Below are 18,333 nucleotides of genomic sequence, written 5' to 3'. Positions count from 1 at the left end.
AACCTCACACTAAGAATTTTTAGCAAAAGGAGAAGACAAGATGTTCCATCAGGGTAAGCGGTTCATCGATGACACCAACCGTGCAAATCAACGTCAAATCCTAGTAATGTCACAACTTCAAAGCTAGGACAGTGGTAGTGATAACTACGCACGAATAAAGTTTAGTGAATTTAATAAAATGGTCTGTTACATACTTCTCAAATTATAGAAAGTGTAATGGATGTCATTGTTACAGTATGTATACATTGTGTATAAAAATGTATCTAATTTGAGGCTTTATTCGTTCGAGTGTAAATCATTTCTTCTGTTCTATTTGAAACATGTTTAAAAACAATATACTAACAAAGGTGAAGGAAACACGTTCCGTTAATCCTAATGCTGGGGATATGCCTAGTGCGTCTAATTCTCAATATTTATTGTATATTTACGGTAAACATTATCATCTAAACAGTAAATCTGAATTCGTTCATATATAAAATTAAAACAGCAGGCAAATATATAACTTACGTTTAAACAGAAAAAATAATCTGTGACATTTGCAAACAAAGATCAACAAAGCTGTTGAATATTGCATTTCTTTCTGAAACTTCTTGAGAACAAAATAATAATCATTTGTACTGTCAAGAGCGGGAAACTAATTTCTATCTGAAACTAAATCACTCATATTTAATATATGGCAATTACATTAAAGTTAAAATCAAAGAACGTCAGGTCTGACGACAGATTTCTCATTCATGTATGAGGACTCCGTCGTAATCTAAATAACAGAAATGTGTATCAGACAGATCCCACTTTTTTATCTAACGGATTTTATATGGCACTGAAACCTTCCCGATTGAGGTTAAACAGTTCACAAGTAGAAGACAGATCTGGGTAACAAATTAGTAAGGAAGTGGTTTGTTATCTTAAACACTGACAGATTCATAGATGTAATCAAGTGAGAATTCAGTGAACAGCATGCACAAAATATTAAAAATACAAATTCGTGGAATTTATATCCCCCGCTTTCAGGACATATTGTAGGTAAACATTATTGAGGTTAGGTTTAAACATGTCAGTATCTTGCTGTTGAAACATAATGTATAGCTTGAAACTCGAAGAAAAAAAGCCTTACCTTGGTATCTAATATTTGCTAGAGTTATTAATTGGAAACTGTAGATAATGACACTGCCAAATGGAGTCTGATTAAAGTGGTTGTCAAACCTGGCAGAGCCCTTAATCATGGAACCCTGTTACTAAGTTTGAAGACAATCGGGTACTATTTGCGAGAGTTAATGAACAGAATAGGAAGATAATGATGTTTTTCGTTAATGGGGTCCGCTGAAAGTGGTCAACGAACTTGGCCGAGCCCTTAAGGTATTTAACCCTGTGACCTTAAGTTTGAAGGAAATCGGTTAACATTTGTTGTAGTTATTGCACGGAAACAAAGCGAGACAGACAAGACAGACAGACAAACCCAAAACTAACATCCCCCGTTTCGGTGACAGCGGGGGATAAAAACTCTAAATAAATAAAAACGTAAACCTCACAATAGCAAAGCAAATCATGCAAAATTATTATTATATGTGATCTTTAATAATAACATGTGTTATTGTTATAAAATTATGTCTAGGTCTGAAATTTTTAATATCAAAATTTGACCTTTCCTTGGATTTTCTGTAGCTTAATCTGTGTCATACAGGCGTTGTATCCAAACTTATTTTTTGTCTTTAAATAACACACTAGCACAAGATTTCAAAGAATGGCTGAATGGCTGATATCTACAGTTTGATTGTCATTAAATAACAAATGGAACGTTCATGCCTTACAATCAGATGTCATCACTATAGACATGCTGCATTGTATAGCATGACATTAGTTGTGATTATCCAATCATGAGCATGATCTACTATACACCAATCAAAGTTGTCTACTGTAGACATGTGATATGTTCTGTCCAATCACAATGGATCTTTAACTTAATAGACATGTGTTGCTTATCTCTGATAAGATTTTCTTTCTGTATATGTTACGAAGATCACACTCTTTTCTTTGTCTCGTCCAATCAGAATCGATCGTCAAATTGAAAAATGCCTTCCGCAATATATCTGATCATGTGACGCTTTTCTTTGTCTCGTCCAATCAGAATCGATCGTCAAATTGAAAAATGCCTTCCGCAATATATCTGATCATGTGACGCTTTTCTTTGTCTCGTCCAATCAGAATCGATCGTCAAATTGAAAAATGCCTTCCGCAATATATCTGATCATGTGACGCTTTTCTTTGTCTCGTCCAATCAGAATCGATCGTCAAATTGAAAAATGCCTTCCGCAATATATCTGATCATGTGACGCTTTTCTTTGTCTCGTCCAATCAGAATCGATCGTCAAATTGAAAAATGCCTTCCGCAATATATCTGATCATGTGACGCTTTTCTTTGTCTCGTCCAATCAGAATCGATCGTCAAATTGAAAAATGCCTTCCGCAATATATCTGATCATGTGACGCTTTTCTTTGATGATGGCATTCATGTCATTTTGAGTGTTTTTCAACTCATGCATGGGAACTTGACTCAATGCAGCTTTGAACGCTGGAATTAGGAAAAAAGAAGTATGTCAATCAATTTTTCACAAGATACTCTTAAATCTTGCTTCGACTACACTCAACTGTTTTGCTATTATGTATTTGAAAATACCCCCTCGTAACATATTTGACCCCTGTGACCTTGAATGTGGGCACAAGTAGCTCAATTTTACTATTGAATGTGTAGTCATATAAATTCTACAATATAATAGATTTATTTAATCTCAGCAAGCTATTGGCAGAAGAACATTACTTTGAGCATCTCGTTTCTTAAAAAACGGCTAAAAGTTTTGAACACATTTGCCCCTATGAAGATCATATCAGCAAATGTAATAAGGGATAAGGTACATGTAATTGATTTGGTCCATATTAAAAATATTCCCCCCAGAAAACGACAGGCCAAGTTTGTCTTGTTCTTGCATTCATTTAAAGTAAAAGTTATTAGATTTTATCACATTTCACGATTATTTACTTATTCCTTATTTGAACAAATATGATAGCCGTTCTCCCCTGCAAGTTACATGTCAAGTATCATGACGTCAGGCCTTACTATATGGTTCTAAACAATAAGTTTTAAAGAAACAATTTGAAGACAGACAGGTGTTGGATGACAATCATCACTAGACAGCATAAAGCCCCCTGGGTGCAGGCACTTTGTGAGCTGTAAACAATATGATGAACAGTTTTACTTGTAAATTTATAGCAATGGTCAAGTAAAACTGTTGATCATTTTGCTTAAATCTAATATAAAAACAACATAATTTGAATATGAAACTAAAGATGTACACTTGGACCACAGCAGGATCTGATGATGTCAGTACAGATATAAGTACTACAGCAATATATTTAGAGCATCGATGGAAGAAATCACTGAAAATGCTAGGTCTACCTGCAAAATAACACATGTGCACTTGCCCCTATAATTAAACTAATTGATTGGTAGATTTGGGTTTTACATATTTGAAACATCCAAAGCCATAATTTTATGATGCCCATAGATGATGAGGAGCACACAAACGTCATTTTAAAATGGTGAACACATCACATTGGTGTCTCCTAAAAAGGGGGTACAGAATAACAAGTTGCCTCTTACGATCATGCAGGGCAAAGGATACTACAGGAAATTTCCTTTATAAAGTTTCCGTTTATGGAAGGAGAAAAAACCTGGTAACACTTTTTGTATCATAATAATAATTTGCAAACAGGTTGCTTTGAAATTATTTGGACAAATGTATTCATTCTTTTAGAAGATAGCTGTAAATACCATAAAATATTATAATCTATGAAAATTTCAGTCATCTATTGTGAACTATTTCCAGCTTTTATGAATTTTACTGAAGTTCTGTAGATGGTACTTACTTTCATCCTTGGCACAGGTATAGAAGACTGTCCACACAGCCCCAGAGTAGGCCTCACATGGCAGTGGGAACTCATGGCTAATGCTCAGCAGCTTCCCCAAGAAACAGTAGGCATGGTAGTACAGGTCCTACAAAAAACAACAAATCAGAGATATGGTCCTATAGAAAACAACACATCAGAGAAATAGTCCTATAGAAAACAACACATCAGAGAATGGGGTTCTATAGAAAACAACACAACAGAGAAAGGGGTTCTATAGAAAACAACACATCAGAGAAAGGGGTTCTATAGAAAACAACACTTCAGAGAAATAGTCCTATAGAAAACAACACATCAGAGAATGGGGTTATATAGAAAACAACACATCAGAGAAATAGTCCTATAGAAGACAACACATCACTGATATGGTCCAACAGAAAACAGCACATCAGAAAAATAGTCCTATAGAAAACAACACATCAGAGATATGGTCCAACAGAAAACAGCACATCAGATATATGGTCCAACAGAAAACAGCACATCAGAGAAATAGTCATAGAAAACAACACATCAGAGAATTGGTCCTATAGAAAACAACACATCAGAGAATGGCGTTCTATAGAAAACAACACATCAAAGAAAGGGGTCCTATAGAAAACAACACATCAGAGAATGGGGTTCTATAGAAAACAACACAACAGAGATATGGTCCAACAGAAAACACCCCATCAGAAACATGGTCCAACAGAAAACAGCAAATCAGAGATATGGTCCAACAGAAAAGAGCACATCAGAGATATGGTCCAACAGAAAACACCCCATCAGAAACATGGTCCAACAGAAAACAGCAAATCAGAGATATGGTCCAACAGAAAACAGAACATCAGAGAAACAGTCATAGAAAACAACACATCAGAGATATGGTCCAACAGAAAACAGCACATCAGAGATATGGTCCAACAGAAAACAGCACATCAGAGAAACAGTCATAGAAAACAACACATCAAAGAATGGGGTTCTATAGAAAAACAACACATCAGAGAAAGGGGTTCTATAGAAAACAACACATCAGAGAATTGGTCCTATAGAAAACAACACATCAGAGAATGGAGTTCTATAGAAAACAACACATCAAAGAAAGGGGTTCTATAGAAAACAACACATCAGAGAATGGGGTTCTATAGAAAACAGCACATCAGAGAAATAGTCCTATAGAAGACAACACATCAGAGAAAGGGGTTCTATAGAAAACAACACATCAAAGAAAGGGGTTCTATAGAAAACAACACATCAGAAATATGGTCCAACAGAAAACAACACATCAGAGAATGGGGTTCTATAGAAAACAGCACATCAGAGAAATAGTCCTATAGAAGACAACACATCAGAGAAAGGGGTTCTATAGAAAACAACACATCAGTGAATGGGGTTCTATAGAAAACAACACATCAGAGAAATAGTCCTATAGAGGACAACACATCAGAGATATGGTCCAACAGAAAACAGCACATCAGAGAAACAGTCATAGAAAACAACACATCAAAGAATGGGGTTCTATAGAAAAACAACACATCAGAGAAAGGGGTTCTATAGAAGACAACACATCAGAGAAATAGTCCTATAGAAGACAACACATCAGAGATATGGTCCAACAGAAAACAGCACATCAGAGAATGAGGTTCTATAGAAAACAACACTTCAGAGAATGGGGTTCTATAGAAAACAATACATCAAAGAATGGAGTTCTTTAGAAAACAACACATTAGAAAATGGGTCCTATAGAAAACAACACATCAGAGAATGGGTCCTATAGAAAAGAACACATCAGAGAGTAGGTCCTTTAGAAAGCAACACATCAGAGAATGGGTCCTATAGAAAACAATACATCAGAGAATGGGGTTATACAGAAAACAACACATCAGAGAATGGGGTACCGGTTCTATAGAAAACAACACATCAGAGAAAAGGGTTCTATAGAAAACAACATATCAGAGATAAGGTAATACAGAAAACAGCATATCAGCGAATGAGTCCTATAGAAAACAAGAGGCCCAGAGGGCCTGTATCGCTCACCTGAATAAGTTTAAAATAGTTGGTATGAATTAAAGATATAGCGCTCTATGGTAGGTGCTGTAAGAAAGATCCATCCAGTACTTGAGATAACGCAAGAACAATCTTTAAACAGAGCCCCACTTCTATGCCCCTAGGGGGGTCAAAACCACTCCACTGTTTATACAAAATTGAGTCCCCTTGGCCCAAGGATACTCCAGACTAAATAAGGATAAAATCCCTTAATCCAGATGGTCGAAGAAGGATTTTAAAGGTTTACCTCTATTTCCCTTATGGGGCCCAACCCTTCTGCCCACTGGGGGACCACACCCACCACTTATACAAAATTGAGTGCCCTTGCCCAAGGATGCTCCAGACTTAATTAGGATAAAATCTCTACGTCTCTACGGTAGAGGAGGATTTTAAAATTTTTAACTCTATTTCCCATATTGGGCCCCGCCCTCTGCCCCCAGGAGATTCCCTTCAGCCAAGGATGCTCCAGCTTAAATTCAGGTAAAATCCTTAAATCCCTATGGTAGAAGAAGGATTTTAAAGGCTACCTCTATTTCCCCTATTGGGCCCCGCCCCTTTGCCCCTAGGGAAGCCACACCCACGGTTGATACAAATTGAGTCCCATTGGCCTAAGGATGCTTCAGACCAAATTCAGTCAAAATCTACTTGGCTGTTCAGGACTAGTAGCATTTTAAAGGAAAAGTTGATGGACGCTGCAGTATGGCATAAGCTCACCATGGTCCTTCGAACCAGGTGAGTAAAAACACTTTCTTCGATTTTTTATTTAAGCAAATAAAATCCCAGTTTCATTACATTCATCTCTTTCCATTTTGTCACCAATAGAGTTCAATAACCAGTATTTTATACTGACAAATGAGAATGAACATTTAGAAGTTGCATGTAAATTTTCTGCATTGAATAATAACTTGGCTTTTAAATTTGTGAAAATTGTTATACATAATTATGTTATATACACCATACAATACTTTTCTCCTATGAGTCAACATACCTGGTACCAACTGCCCAGAGTCACACAGCGAGGGGTCGGACGGACACATATCCCCTGATACTTAGCAGCAGATGGCCGCCCCAGAGACATGGCAAGCAAGGCAAGAAACTCATTCTCTGTCACAAACAGGTTGCGGCCCCAGTTGAGGAGCAGGAAGTAGCGGAGAAGGTAAACTGAAAAGCCTGTTTTCCTCCCGTAACGTTCAAACCATTTACTCTCTGACCCGGTCCCTGGCAAAAAAACAGAAGCTGTTGATCAGATCAGGTCTATATATATTTAACTTATTTGTTTTGTTATTTACTTAAAGCTTTATAATTTATGACAAGTATGCATTTACTATACATATTAAAACTGGAAGAAAGGAAAAAGGAAATAATCATTGTCATTAAACAAGAGGCCCAGGGGCCTTAATAGCTCACCTGGTATTTTATTTTTCAATTTAAAACCTGCTGAGTACCATTCAGGTTTATCAAAGGAGTATAAGAAACAAAGTTGCAGGAAGAACTACATATAAATCTGTTTTGGTAGGAAAGACAACAAGAAAATGAGTTTCCATGTTATGTCCCAATTTTCCTCTACCGGGTATTTCTCCTATTGGGCCTCACATACACCTTTTTATACAAATTTAACAAAAAAAATGTTTTCCCCTAAGCTCCTCTGCCCCTGGGGGGGNGGGGGGGGTTGCACATCTTCCATTTATAAATATTAAATTCCCTTTGCCGAAAGATTCTCTAGAACAACTTTTGGTTAAAATCCCTTCAACAGTACAGAAGGAGAAGGGTCTTTAATGTTTTCCTCTACTTCCCCTAATTGGCCCCACCCATCTGCCCCAAAGAAGGAGGTCCACACACCTCAGTTTATACAAAATTGATTCTTTTGTCCCTAAGCAGCTTCAGACTGCATTTGGTGTATATCACTTCACTTTATACAAACTTGAGGCTCCTTTGTCCAAAGATGATATAGAACAAATTTGGTCAAAAACCCTAAATTGGTTGAGAAAAAGATTGTTTTTAAAGATTTACCTATTTTCCCCCATTTGGCCCCGCTCCGCTGCCCCCAGGGGGGCCATACCCACTGTTTATAAAAAAAATGAGAATCCATTGGCCAATGATGCTCCAGATTTAGTCAAAATCCTTTTATCGGTACAAAAGGAGAAGGATCTTTAATGTATTCCTCTATTTCCCCTATTGGGCCCCGCCCCCAGAGAGGCCACACCTTCCGTTTATACAAACTTAAGAATCCTTCGTCCAAAGATACTCTAGAACAAAGGACTATGTATGGTTTGGGCCTGTTTTAGCCCCCAAATGCATCAAAATTCAAAACTGTTAAATGAACTTTGAAATTACTGTTTCTTTAATTTCGAATACTTCCCAAATACTATTATGAAAATATTTATGTATATTTCTATTTATTGTTGCCATGGTAACAAGTTCAAATTTGCATAAATAAGACAAATTTGAATATTCAGTGAATATTGTGATATTTTGCATAGTTTTACTCCTAGAAACTATAGAGTGCATGCTTGAACAAACTTAATATCAAAGGATAATGTGTAGGCGCCTGTAATACATCTTTAGGAGAAATATAAAGTTTGTTCAAGAGTGCGCTCTATGGTAGCTAAAAGAAAAACTAGGTGAAAACCTGTCAAAATTGACTGAATAATCAAATTTCAATAATTTATGCAAATATGACCTGCTTATCATGGCAGCATTAATTGAAAACACAAATAAATGTTTACATAATTGTACTGAAGAAGTATTCAAAATTAAAGAAACAGTCGTTTGAAGTTCTGTTGCAGATTTATAATTTTGATGGATTTGGGGGCCAAAAACGGCCCAAACCATACATAGTCCTTTGTCAAAGTCCTTCTATTGCTTGAGAAGAAGATTTTTAAAGATTTACCTATTTTCCCCCTATTTGGCCACGCCCCCCTGCCCCCAGGGGGACCATACCCTCCTTTATACAAAACTGAGAACCCTTTGGCCAATGATGCTCCAGACCAAATTTGATTAAAATCCTCTTGAACTGTTAAGGACTAGTAGCGTTTTTAAGGAAAAAGTTGACGGACGACAGACGACAGGCGCTGCGCTATGTATGGCATAAGCTCACTTGGCCCTTCGGGCCAGGTGAGCTAAAAATGTATTTCTATTTATTTGTACACTCATACATAAAAAGAAACATTTCTTCTCGCATTTCCTACACCTATGCAAATGAAATTGTCCTCTAATATACCTTTGATATTGTAAGTATAGAAGCCATCACCTCCTACATACATCTTAACTTTTTTCATTTTGCTTTAAGGTTTAAAAATGCCTTAATTATAATGTTCCTATGTTTCGATTAACACAAATAAATTTTGTGTATTCGTTTTTTATATTATTTTTATTACAATAAATGAGAATTTTCTTTCTTCTCTATTTACATTTCTATGAACATTTAGTTGATAGATCATTTGAAGGTAAAAGGATCTTAAATATGTTTTAAGTAATTGAAGTTTATTATTTGCGAAGGTGTGGCTGTAGAATAAAATTTTCAACTCAATGCTGATAAAATAATCTTTAGAAGACAAATGTACTTCTCCTGAAGGCATTGTTATCAGAGCTATCAGCCTCTATGTATCCTAGGCTAAAAACCGAAAGTTCATGTGTCAGATAACAAGCCAGACCCTGACCTGGTGCTCCTTAAATTGATTTCTAAATCATCATAATTGTTTTATATACCTTCTAATGTAGAGCTCTAAAGTTCAAGATATTTTATAAAACGTTCAAAGCAATTAAAAATATAAATTTATAAATAAGTTGTTTTTCTAATCACAACAATACTGCTTCTTAAGGCCTTTCACTGCTATAAAGCTGCTCAGGAGAATCTGAAGAGCTGTATATAGCAGTAAAAGGCCTCAATAATCAGTCTTTTTGTGATTTTTAAAGTTTTGTATCATTTTCCTGTCATAGTGACTTCAATCCAATTCTTGTATGTTATATCTACATGTGATATATCAAATAAGTCTTTCTGTAATTGTTAAAGTTTTGTTTCATTTTCCTGACACATGGACTTCAATCCAATTGTTTGCATTTATAGATACATGTGGTATATCAACATCATAACACATAGCACCTTACTCTAACAACACAGAATTAACTATTTCACACTGCTCTTACTTTGTACCTTACTCTAGTCAACACAGAATTAACTATTTCACATTGCTCTTACTGTGTACCTTACTCAAGTCAACACAGAATTAATTATTTCACATTGCTCTTACTTTGAACCTTACTCTAGTCAACACAGAATTAAATATTTCAGACTGCCCTTACTTTGTACCTTACTATAGTCAACCCAGAATTAAATATTTCACACTGCTCTTACTTTGTACCTTACTCTAGTCAATACAGAAAACATGTAAGAAGAGAGCCCAAATTCCCCCTAGCTCGAAGCTAGAAGGCGAATTAAATATTTCATACTGCCCTTACTTTGTACCTTACTATAGTCAACACAGAATTAAATATTTCACACTGCCCTTACTTTGAACCTTACTCTAGTCAACACAGAATTAAATATTTCACACTGCCCTTACTTTGTACCTTACTCTAGTCAACACAGAATTAAATATTTCACACTGCTTTTACTTTGTACCTTACTCTAATCAACACAGAATTAAATATTTCTCACTGCTCTTACTTCGCTCCATGTGGGACATTATGTAGTGGAAATGTTTGAGGTTCCAGAATATCTTGTCAGGTTGTATGCGGTGTATTGAAGGAATGTTGCTATCTTCTACTGCCAGAACCTACAGGTAGAATGTCAAATTAAGAGATGTAGCAATAATAGGCAGGGTTCCAATCACAACACAGCTCAGGCGTCACCACTTAGTGGGGTTTTATTGGCCGACTAGTTTCGACTCTTAAAACAAGTCTTCATCAGGTCCTTGATACCAATCGCCCTGCATACCTTCTGGTATCCACTCTCGTAGTGAAGCGCCCCACTGATCAACCCATCTATACAACCATAAGATGTTGGCTCTACATTTTTTTTGTTTTGAGGACTCTAAAATATTAGTTTCACTTACTTCACATGAACTTTTAATGTCACCTCTGTGACAGAAGCAGTTCTAAATTTTCTGGACTCTTACACAACAAAAACAACTGTTTGTGATAGATACACAGCTGTTAGAGAAAAGCATAGCTCACCTTTTGGTGATAAATGCTGTTATATAGCAAATACCAATAGAAACAAATGTACAGTAAAACCTTGATATAATGCCCATGGCTGTCATTTCATTTGCCATGTCACTTACCACCAATATATTTTCAGGTCCCTTAATTATGTTTTTCTTCAGAATTCTTTATACCTTTCCCTCAATTTATTGCCAAACCCCTTTATAATCCCAACATGTCTTTGAACAAATGATGGCAATATAACAAGGTTTTGCTGTACCTTAACATGTAAGAAGAGATGACCAGCCAACATGAAATAGTCTACAGCGTATTGATTATGGTGACCAATCCAACACTACACAAAAACACTTGGGCAAAAACTTTAACAACGTCCAACTACCTAGTTTTGGCCCCTAAAATAATGAAAATATAATTCAGAACAATGCTAACACTCCATATAAATACTCCAACCTTATAATAGGCAACAGCCTATTGATGGTGGTGATCTATCACTACACAAACAAAAATGCCCAAAAACTTTAACCTAAAGCCTCAAAAACTTTAACCAAGTCCAATTAAGCTGTTTATGGCACTAAAATATGAAAAAATGGTTCAGCACATTGCTTACACCCGATATAAATGCCTTAACCTCATAATAGACAACTGTGTATAGTGTCATGATCCAACACTGTCTTGAAAAAACTTGCCTAAAAATTAAACCTAAGAAGGTGGGACACCGAAGCCGATGACGACACTGGGGTGACTACATTAGCCCCCATATTCTCTGAATAGGCGAGCTAAAAAATCTCTTCAATTTTACTTAAAGCTCATAAACAAAATAAACTCAGTTTTTACAATAGAAAGTTTGGAATATAAATTAAATTTGAACTCATAGCTACAAATGTCGAGAAAACGAAAGCAAATATAAATTCAACTGGCAAAACATTCATAAATCCTGAGAAAATTGGAGTCAGAACATCAAGCTAGAAACTTACTCCTGCTGTCCTCATGGGTTCCCAAGGACTTCGGCCATACTCCTCCACCATGCTCTCATGTCGCTGAAGAACAATTCTGTACACATGAGCCCTGAGTGGGGCCAAGGCAACCTCCGCACATGGCTGACCTTCACTCAAGTCCTCTACAACCGCACGATGCCAGTAAAAGTTGTTGTGCATGCCCATCACCCTAGCAACAAAGTGACCTTCTCGGATACCCTTCTCCAGAATCTGTGATAGGTGTCCCGTCTTACTTGGCTTCAGTGGCGGTACTCCTAGGTTGTAGAAGTTACGACTGTGGACTACTGCTCCGCGAAATCCCATATTGTGTCTCTGAGGAGGAAGCACACATGTACATGTCGTATACGTAGATGACTATATTTTGAATCTAATACTAAGCCAGTCTCAGTGGTCAAAATATTTATAATATTCACATGTGTGTTGTGTATGTGTTGTGATCATGAGTTTAAAATGGACACCTACTGATTGCTCTTCTTAACATATGAGTATCACAAAGATATGCTGGATTCAACATTTACTGATTTTACGGGTATGATCCGAACAGACCACCAACCTATATTATACTATCTAGTATCTATATCTGTGGTTAACAATTCTTCACTCTGATCTTTCTGAACTGTATGTTATAATTTATACATTATCTATTGTTGTACCTGTCTGTAATATTTTTTATCAATATCCGAGTTAACAGGTGGCAGAAAAAGGGCCAATCATCCTGTAGGTAGGGAAAGCTGATAGTAAATCTACACTTGATAACAAGTATGTTTATGAATATAACCTTTTTACAATCAGTACATAAGGTCTTAAGTCATTAGGGCTAGTAAAAGGTCAATTAAATATATGTTTAAAGAAATGGCATAAAATAAATATTAATGTGAGGTGAGAGAAAAGAGTAATTCACTCCCATTGGGGTGGGATGTGGGATCTCCCTAACAACTTAATTCTAGTTGACTCCTACGATACACATGCAGTGGGTAACAGCAGGTGTATTCTTTTCCCAATCCCCCACCTGCAGGGGATCATAAAAGTGAGGACACAAAAACTAATTGCAGGACAAAACAGCTGTAAAAATAGAGACTAGGTTTAAATCACCCATTACACCATTCTGTGACTTTTAGGACAGATATTTCAGTACTGGAGAAATTTGTTCCTATGGGAATTACTCACATTTGAAACCTCACTTTATGTCTTAGTAATGAGAGTCGTCAAAATGTTGGAAAAGATCTTCAGAACTCGCCTGAAAAATCCTACAAAAATCTCTGACCATCTACTACACCTACCATTTCCTGAGCAAAGACTGGGTGGGTCTCTGGTACCGTGTGATCTCTGATCCAGTCAGCCACACCTTCTATACCGCGACCTTTGATCTCTAGCTTTTGTTGTAGCCCACCTTTGTGTATGTATTGACCAGTAAAATCATTACCACCAACTATACTCAGCTCCACCAACAAGTCATGTCTGGGCAGCTACAAATATATATATCAATGTTGATGAAGACACATGTCATCTCAAAAAATAGAGAGTGACCACAATATCAAGATAAAGTAATGATGTCAATATTCATCTGCACTACCATAAAAACGTATATAACTTATATAACTTATATAATATATATAACTTATGCACAAAATTTATGCAGAAAATGCTGTAAAAAGACAACTCGTACACGATTAAACCTCAAGACATTTTGTTCAAAATGTCCCAAAAATTAATCTGGGGCAGACATCTTCTTGCAAACTTAAATTATACGAAGAAATTATCATTCAAAAAGATCTAAAAAGTTAGAAAAATTGATACCAATGCAAGATCAAAAACTTATTTAAATATACTTCATTGTGGAAGTCACTGTATTATCAATGGGAATGGGTACTCAACACTGGGCAGGGGAGGTTAGCAAATAGGAAACAGGTGTAATTTCTTTTTAATTTTAGCTTTTCACATGGACACTTACTCCCAGAATGGCCATGACCCTGTCAGTTGTGATAACCCCGACCATGAGGCGTTCTGGTTTGATGGGCATGTCACATACTGCTCCCAATTGGAGGTCACCCATCAGGTCAAACTGTGTCCTAGGGATGAAGGTACAGTCTCTGAATATACAAAAGTCGGAATCGTTACTGAATACTGCGTACGCTTTCTCACGCTGGTGCAGTGCCTGAGCTATGACACAGTCAGCTTCCCCTGCCGGATCCTGATAAACCTCACAATCACACTGCCTAAGGGTATGTTTAAACTGCTCTTCCTGTAATGTTGCCCTCACATTTTCCTGTAGTTCTGTAATGGGCATGAATCCACAGCACACACTCATAATGTCTCTAATCTTTCCCAATTCACGATGGTGCCTTTCAATCCAAGTGTCCAGTTTCTCACGAGTGGTCTCTGTTGATGCTCCCCTCGCACCGTCAACAAAGAACACTAACTGGATACCTAAAGCCTTGAGGTGCTGGATCAGTTTCTTCAGATAGACATCCAGTGAGGCGTACTCACCCCCCAGTATCCACAGGTAATCGTTGTGTTGGTGGTGACATAATGAAAACCAGAACTGTTCCATAACAAACAACTCAAAGGAGTAATAGTCCACCAGTATTTCTATGCCACCTCGTTCTCGAGCCACCTGTATGAGGTCAACTTCGTGTACACAGGCATTTCTCTGACGCATACAGGCGGACAACAGACCCCTCACACCCATCCTGGTGCTATGTCTACAGCTATGCTACAGGAGTTAGTGAGGAACCATTACAAAGCCTGGAAAACTTTATACAAATGCTGCCGACTGTGATAAAGTCAGAATTTTGGAATGGTGTTGAGGCATTCTCACAGATGTACAACCTTAAATGAAAAGAAGATTCATCTCAATGCGTAATATATATATTTATTTACATATTTATCTTCTCATACAAGTATAGATTTATTCTATAGATTTCGTTACGACTGCCAAAAATTTAACGAAGCATCACAAGCTAAAGCTTTGAAAATTCTCTTCTGAAAAGACAACCATACTTTGCAGGACTTTAATGAAAACAAAATAAAGATGAAATAAATGAAATATAATTGCAATTAACAATAGATTTGTGAGTGTTCAAAATCAGCTAAGCGAGTCCAGGATCAAACATTGGTCTGTAGATTGTTATGCTATCGCTATCTAGCCGATTACGCCCAACTATGCTAGTTATGCAAAATGAAATCAAGGGGAGGGTTTCAGTATATTCGAGGTGTGTTGTCCATATGTTTATTAGTATGTGAGGCAAGTGAGAAGCAGAAACATATAGTCTGTTTATGTTACAAGAGTTATGTCCCTTAATGCTGTATTGCACTGATAGAATGGAGCAAGTGTGCGATGCATTGCGTTTAATACCAGACTACAGAATAGCCCGAGTTTCGTCTGGCCGTGACACCAGACTTCGACATTTTGACAGATAAAAGATGTCAGACATCTAGCTATCTATCAAAATGTCTACGTCTGATGTCAGGGCTAGAGGAAACTTGGGCTGAGTAAAGAAAATCAAGTACCAGATTTAATGGCATTGTGGAATTAATGTTTCTATAAAAACTAACACAAAAACATATTTAGCATTGTTCATAATGACCGTATGCACTTGTTTAATTAACCTTAATACAGGAACATGGCTAGAATCCAATTAGTCTGAAATGTTACCTTATAAAGATATTTCCTCAAAAGGGACAGTCCTTCTATATAAGTGTAACAGGAAAGAGAATAGTGTGCTACCACCGGGGATCAAACCTTCGATCTCCAGGTTCCTAGTTGGCCGCTCTACCACTGAGCTAAAGGGAAATTCCCCCTAGCTCGAAGCTAGAAGGCGACCTTAATCCTATGTACAATTGAACCCTGCCACACTACTCACGGCTTTTTAAATGTGTTCGCCCTCGAACACCACAACCCAGGTTCTAACTCCCTGTCACTACAGAGAGTTCCACAGACACCATTTGTAACAGGAAAGAGAATAGTGTGATTCCCCTGGGGATTGAACCCTCGATCTCCAGGTTCCTAGTCGGATGCTCTACTACTGAGCTAAAGGAAAATTCCCTCTAGCTCAAAGCTAGAAGGCCACTTTAATCCTATGTACAATTGAACCCTGCCACACAAGGATGGTACTCTATCTGTTTATCTCCCCTTTGCAATATCATCTTATTTAAGGTATTTCATACAGCGTCATGTCAGTGTATATGGTGTGGGAAGGGCTCCTCAAACTTTTCCTCAAAATGAAATAAAATATAAAAGAGTTGCTTGGTATACCCAGAGACGTGTATAACACATGACAACAATGTCAATACTCAATAATGAACTTTGCAGAAATTATTTGCCGAAAATATTTTCGATTTTGTCTGAAAAGTATTTTTGAATGCAGAATTTCAGTGGCGAAAACTTGCATTGAATAATACAATAGTATAATTCATGATACACTTACCTGTACATGCATTGCTGAAGTATCGGTGTAATCACACTTATCGAGAAAAATGTAAGAAAATGCTTCCCATTTCAGCTGCATTTGGCCATTACAACGTATAACACACCGACATGACGCTGTTTGAAATACATTAACTATGTTTTTGCTATCATTACAGTCATTTACATATATAGGGAATGCTGCAGACGTTAAAACAACATCGTATAATATGTGATGATAATCGTTGCTGCAATGTAAATGTACATCGATGCAGATGCGGACGGATATATATAACTACATTCTGTATATAACGCCTATTCGGCTTTTTTGGCTGCTTCATCATAGGTTTTTGGGTCGATTTCTCCAAAAAAAGTGTCATTCTGTTAAACGTTTATTCTGCAGGCCCCAGGTGCCATACTGGTTTACCTATATTTGGGATGAAGGCATTGAAGCATACCCACCGTTAAAACAGTCCGACAGTTGCAGTAGCCTAATGAAACAAACCGGAAGTTACTAATAGCTCTCAAGGTGGTACTAATACGAGCCCGGTCTATTCTGTATCCACCAATTCCGAAATCTCACTGGTCAGTGTTTTTCTAGAAAACAAATTAATCATTATCTGATAAGGAAGGATCTCGTGACAGTTTGGTCTATTTACAGAGAAACTATTTAATTGTTATGAAGCTTAACAAAAAGCGAGCCCCTCAGAAATGGGAGAAAATCCTCTTCTTGAGTATGTTGGAAAGTAGGTTGTTTACATTGTACTTCTCACATTTGTATAATTTTGTTAAGTATAATTGTTCATGATTTAGAGACAGGGCTCTGTTACTTTCTGTGTTTTTCATCCTTATTTAGGGTAGGGCTTTTCGTTCAGTGTAGGACTCCTGGCTCGCTTTTGTTTTTAAACAAAAGCGGCAAAGATTGACAAAAGCCCCATTCATGAATTCGGAACTTCGGAAAGCCATAAACCACAAAAAAGCAATGTGGAGAAAATTTAACAAGTGCTTAACTGATACAAACTGGCATCTTTTCAGAAAGCAAAGAAATAAGGTCACCAAAATCAAAAGAAAATCAATTAGGCGGTATTTCATGGAAAGACGTGAGGGAGGTCGGGATCGAAGGATTTCTGGCCCACCATCAGACCCTTCCTGACAAATAAAGGCCACATTATACAGGGAAATGTTCAGCTACAAGAAAACCACACATATACTAGTAACATGTACAAATGAAGTGTGTACTATCTTTAACAATTATTTTGTAAACATTGCAAATGACATTGGAAGAAATGCTCCCCCTCCTGGGCCCAGTCATCCAAGGTTTATTGCAATAAACCAAAATTCACTAAAACCCACAGATCCTCTCTGTTTCGGACCAGTTAAAGAAACCGATGTTGCAAGGTACTTGAAGATGATTGATCCCAAGAAGGCGACTGGAGTAGACAACATTTCACCAAAGATATTGCACCTTACTAAAGGTGAAGTTTTAAATCCAACCACTTACTTCTCTGATCAATAGGTCTCTTGCAGAGGGATCCTTCCATGATCAATTAAAATTGGTCAGTCTATTAGAAAAAGGATTCCCTCTGCATGGGAAACTATAGACCAGTAAGTATTTTACCTGCCATGTCAAAACTGTTTGAGAGAGCCATATCAGAACAGTTGAATGGTTTCTTCCAGACAGTTTTCCATCCAGGTCTCTCTGCTTTTCGAGGGGGTACAGTTGTCAATCAGCTTCATTATTTATAACAGAGGAATGGCGGCGTGCCTTGGATAGAAATGACTTGGAGC

At 37.1% G+C, this 18,333-nt stretch overlaps 1 protein-coding gene across 5 annotated transcripts; it reads right to left on the bottom strand.

The window, feature by feature from the left end:
- Positions 1–1,450: 1,450 nt before the first annotated feature.
- On the bottom strand, positions 1,451–17,127 carry LOC110456509. Of its 5 annotated transcripts, none has more exons than XM_021507300.1 (9): positions 17,008–17,127; positions 14,092–14,969; positions 13,421–13,606; positions 12,120–12,452; positions 10,649–10,757; positions 6,971–7,200; positions 3,922–4,048; positions 2,473–2,569; positions 1,451–2,395 (listed from the first exon to the last, which is right to left on the bottom strand). In XM_021507300.1, exons 2-9 carry the CDS (start codon positions 14,827–14,829, stop codon positions 2,353–2,355), a joined length of 1,863 nt encoding a protein of 620 aa, XP_021362975.1. In that variant the 5' UTR covers positions 14,830–14,969; positions 17,008–17,127; the 3' UTR covers positions 1,451–2,352. The 5 variants fall into 5 exon arrangements, with proteins under 5 accessions (XP_021362975.1, XP_021362974.1, XP_021362971.1 ...); XM_021507299.1 differs by having other exon boundaries at positions 1,451–2,403; positions 2,481–2,569; positions 17,008–17,126; XM_021507296.1 differs by having other exon boundaries at positions 1,451–2,569; positions 17,008–17,125.
- Between the last annotated feature and the right edge of the window lie 1,206 nt (positions 17,128–18,333).

The sequence above is a fragment of the Mizuhopecten yessoensis genome, unplaced genomic scaffold, assembly GCF_002113885.1.
Source record: "Mizuhopecten yessoensis strain PY_sf001 unplaced genomic scaffold, ASM211388v2 scaffold8765, whole genome shotgun sequence".
In the NCBI taxonomy this organism is placed as follows: domain Eukaryota; kingdom Metazoa; phylum Mollusca; class Bivalvia; order Pectinida; family Pectinidae; genus Mizuhopecten; species Mizuhopecten yessoensis.
This window is presented reverse-complemented; position numbering and strand designations above follow the sequence as displayed.

Excerpts from the sequence above, each read along its gene's own strand:
- LOC110456509 (XM_021507300.1), bottom strand. The coding sequence starts at position 14,829 with ATGGGTGTGAGGGGTCTGTTGTCCGCCTGTATGCGTCAGAGAAATGCC. Across the intron at positions 10,758-12,119 it reads AACCCATGAGGACAGCAGGA|GTTCTGGCAGTAGAAGATAG; the intron begins GTAAGTTTCTAG and ends TTCTACCTGTAG. Across the intron at positions 2,396-2,472 it reads GAAAAGCGTCACATGATCAG|ATATATTGCGGAAGGCATTT; the intron begins ATATATTGCGGA and ends TCACATGATCAG.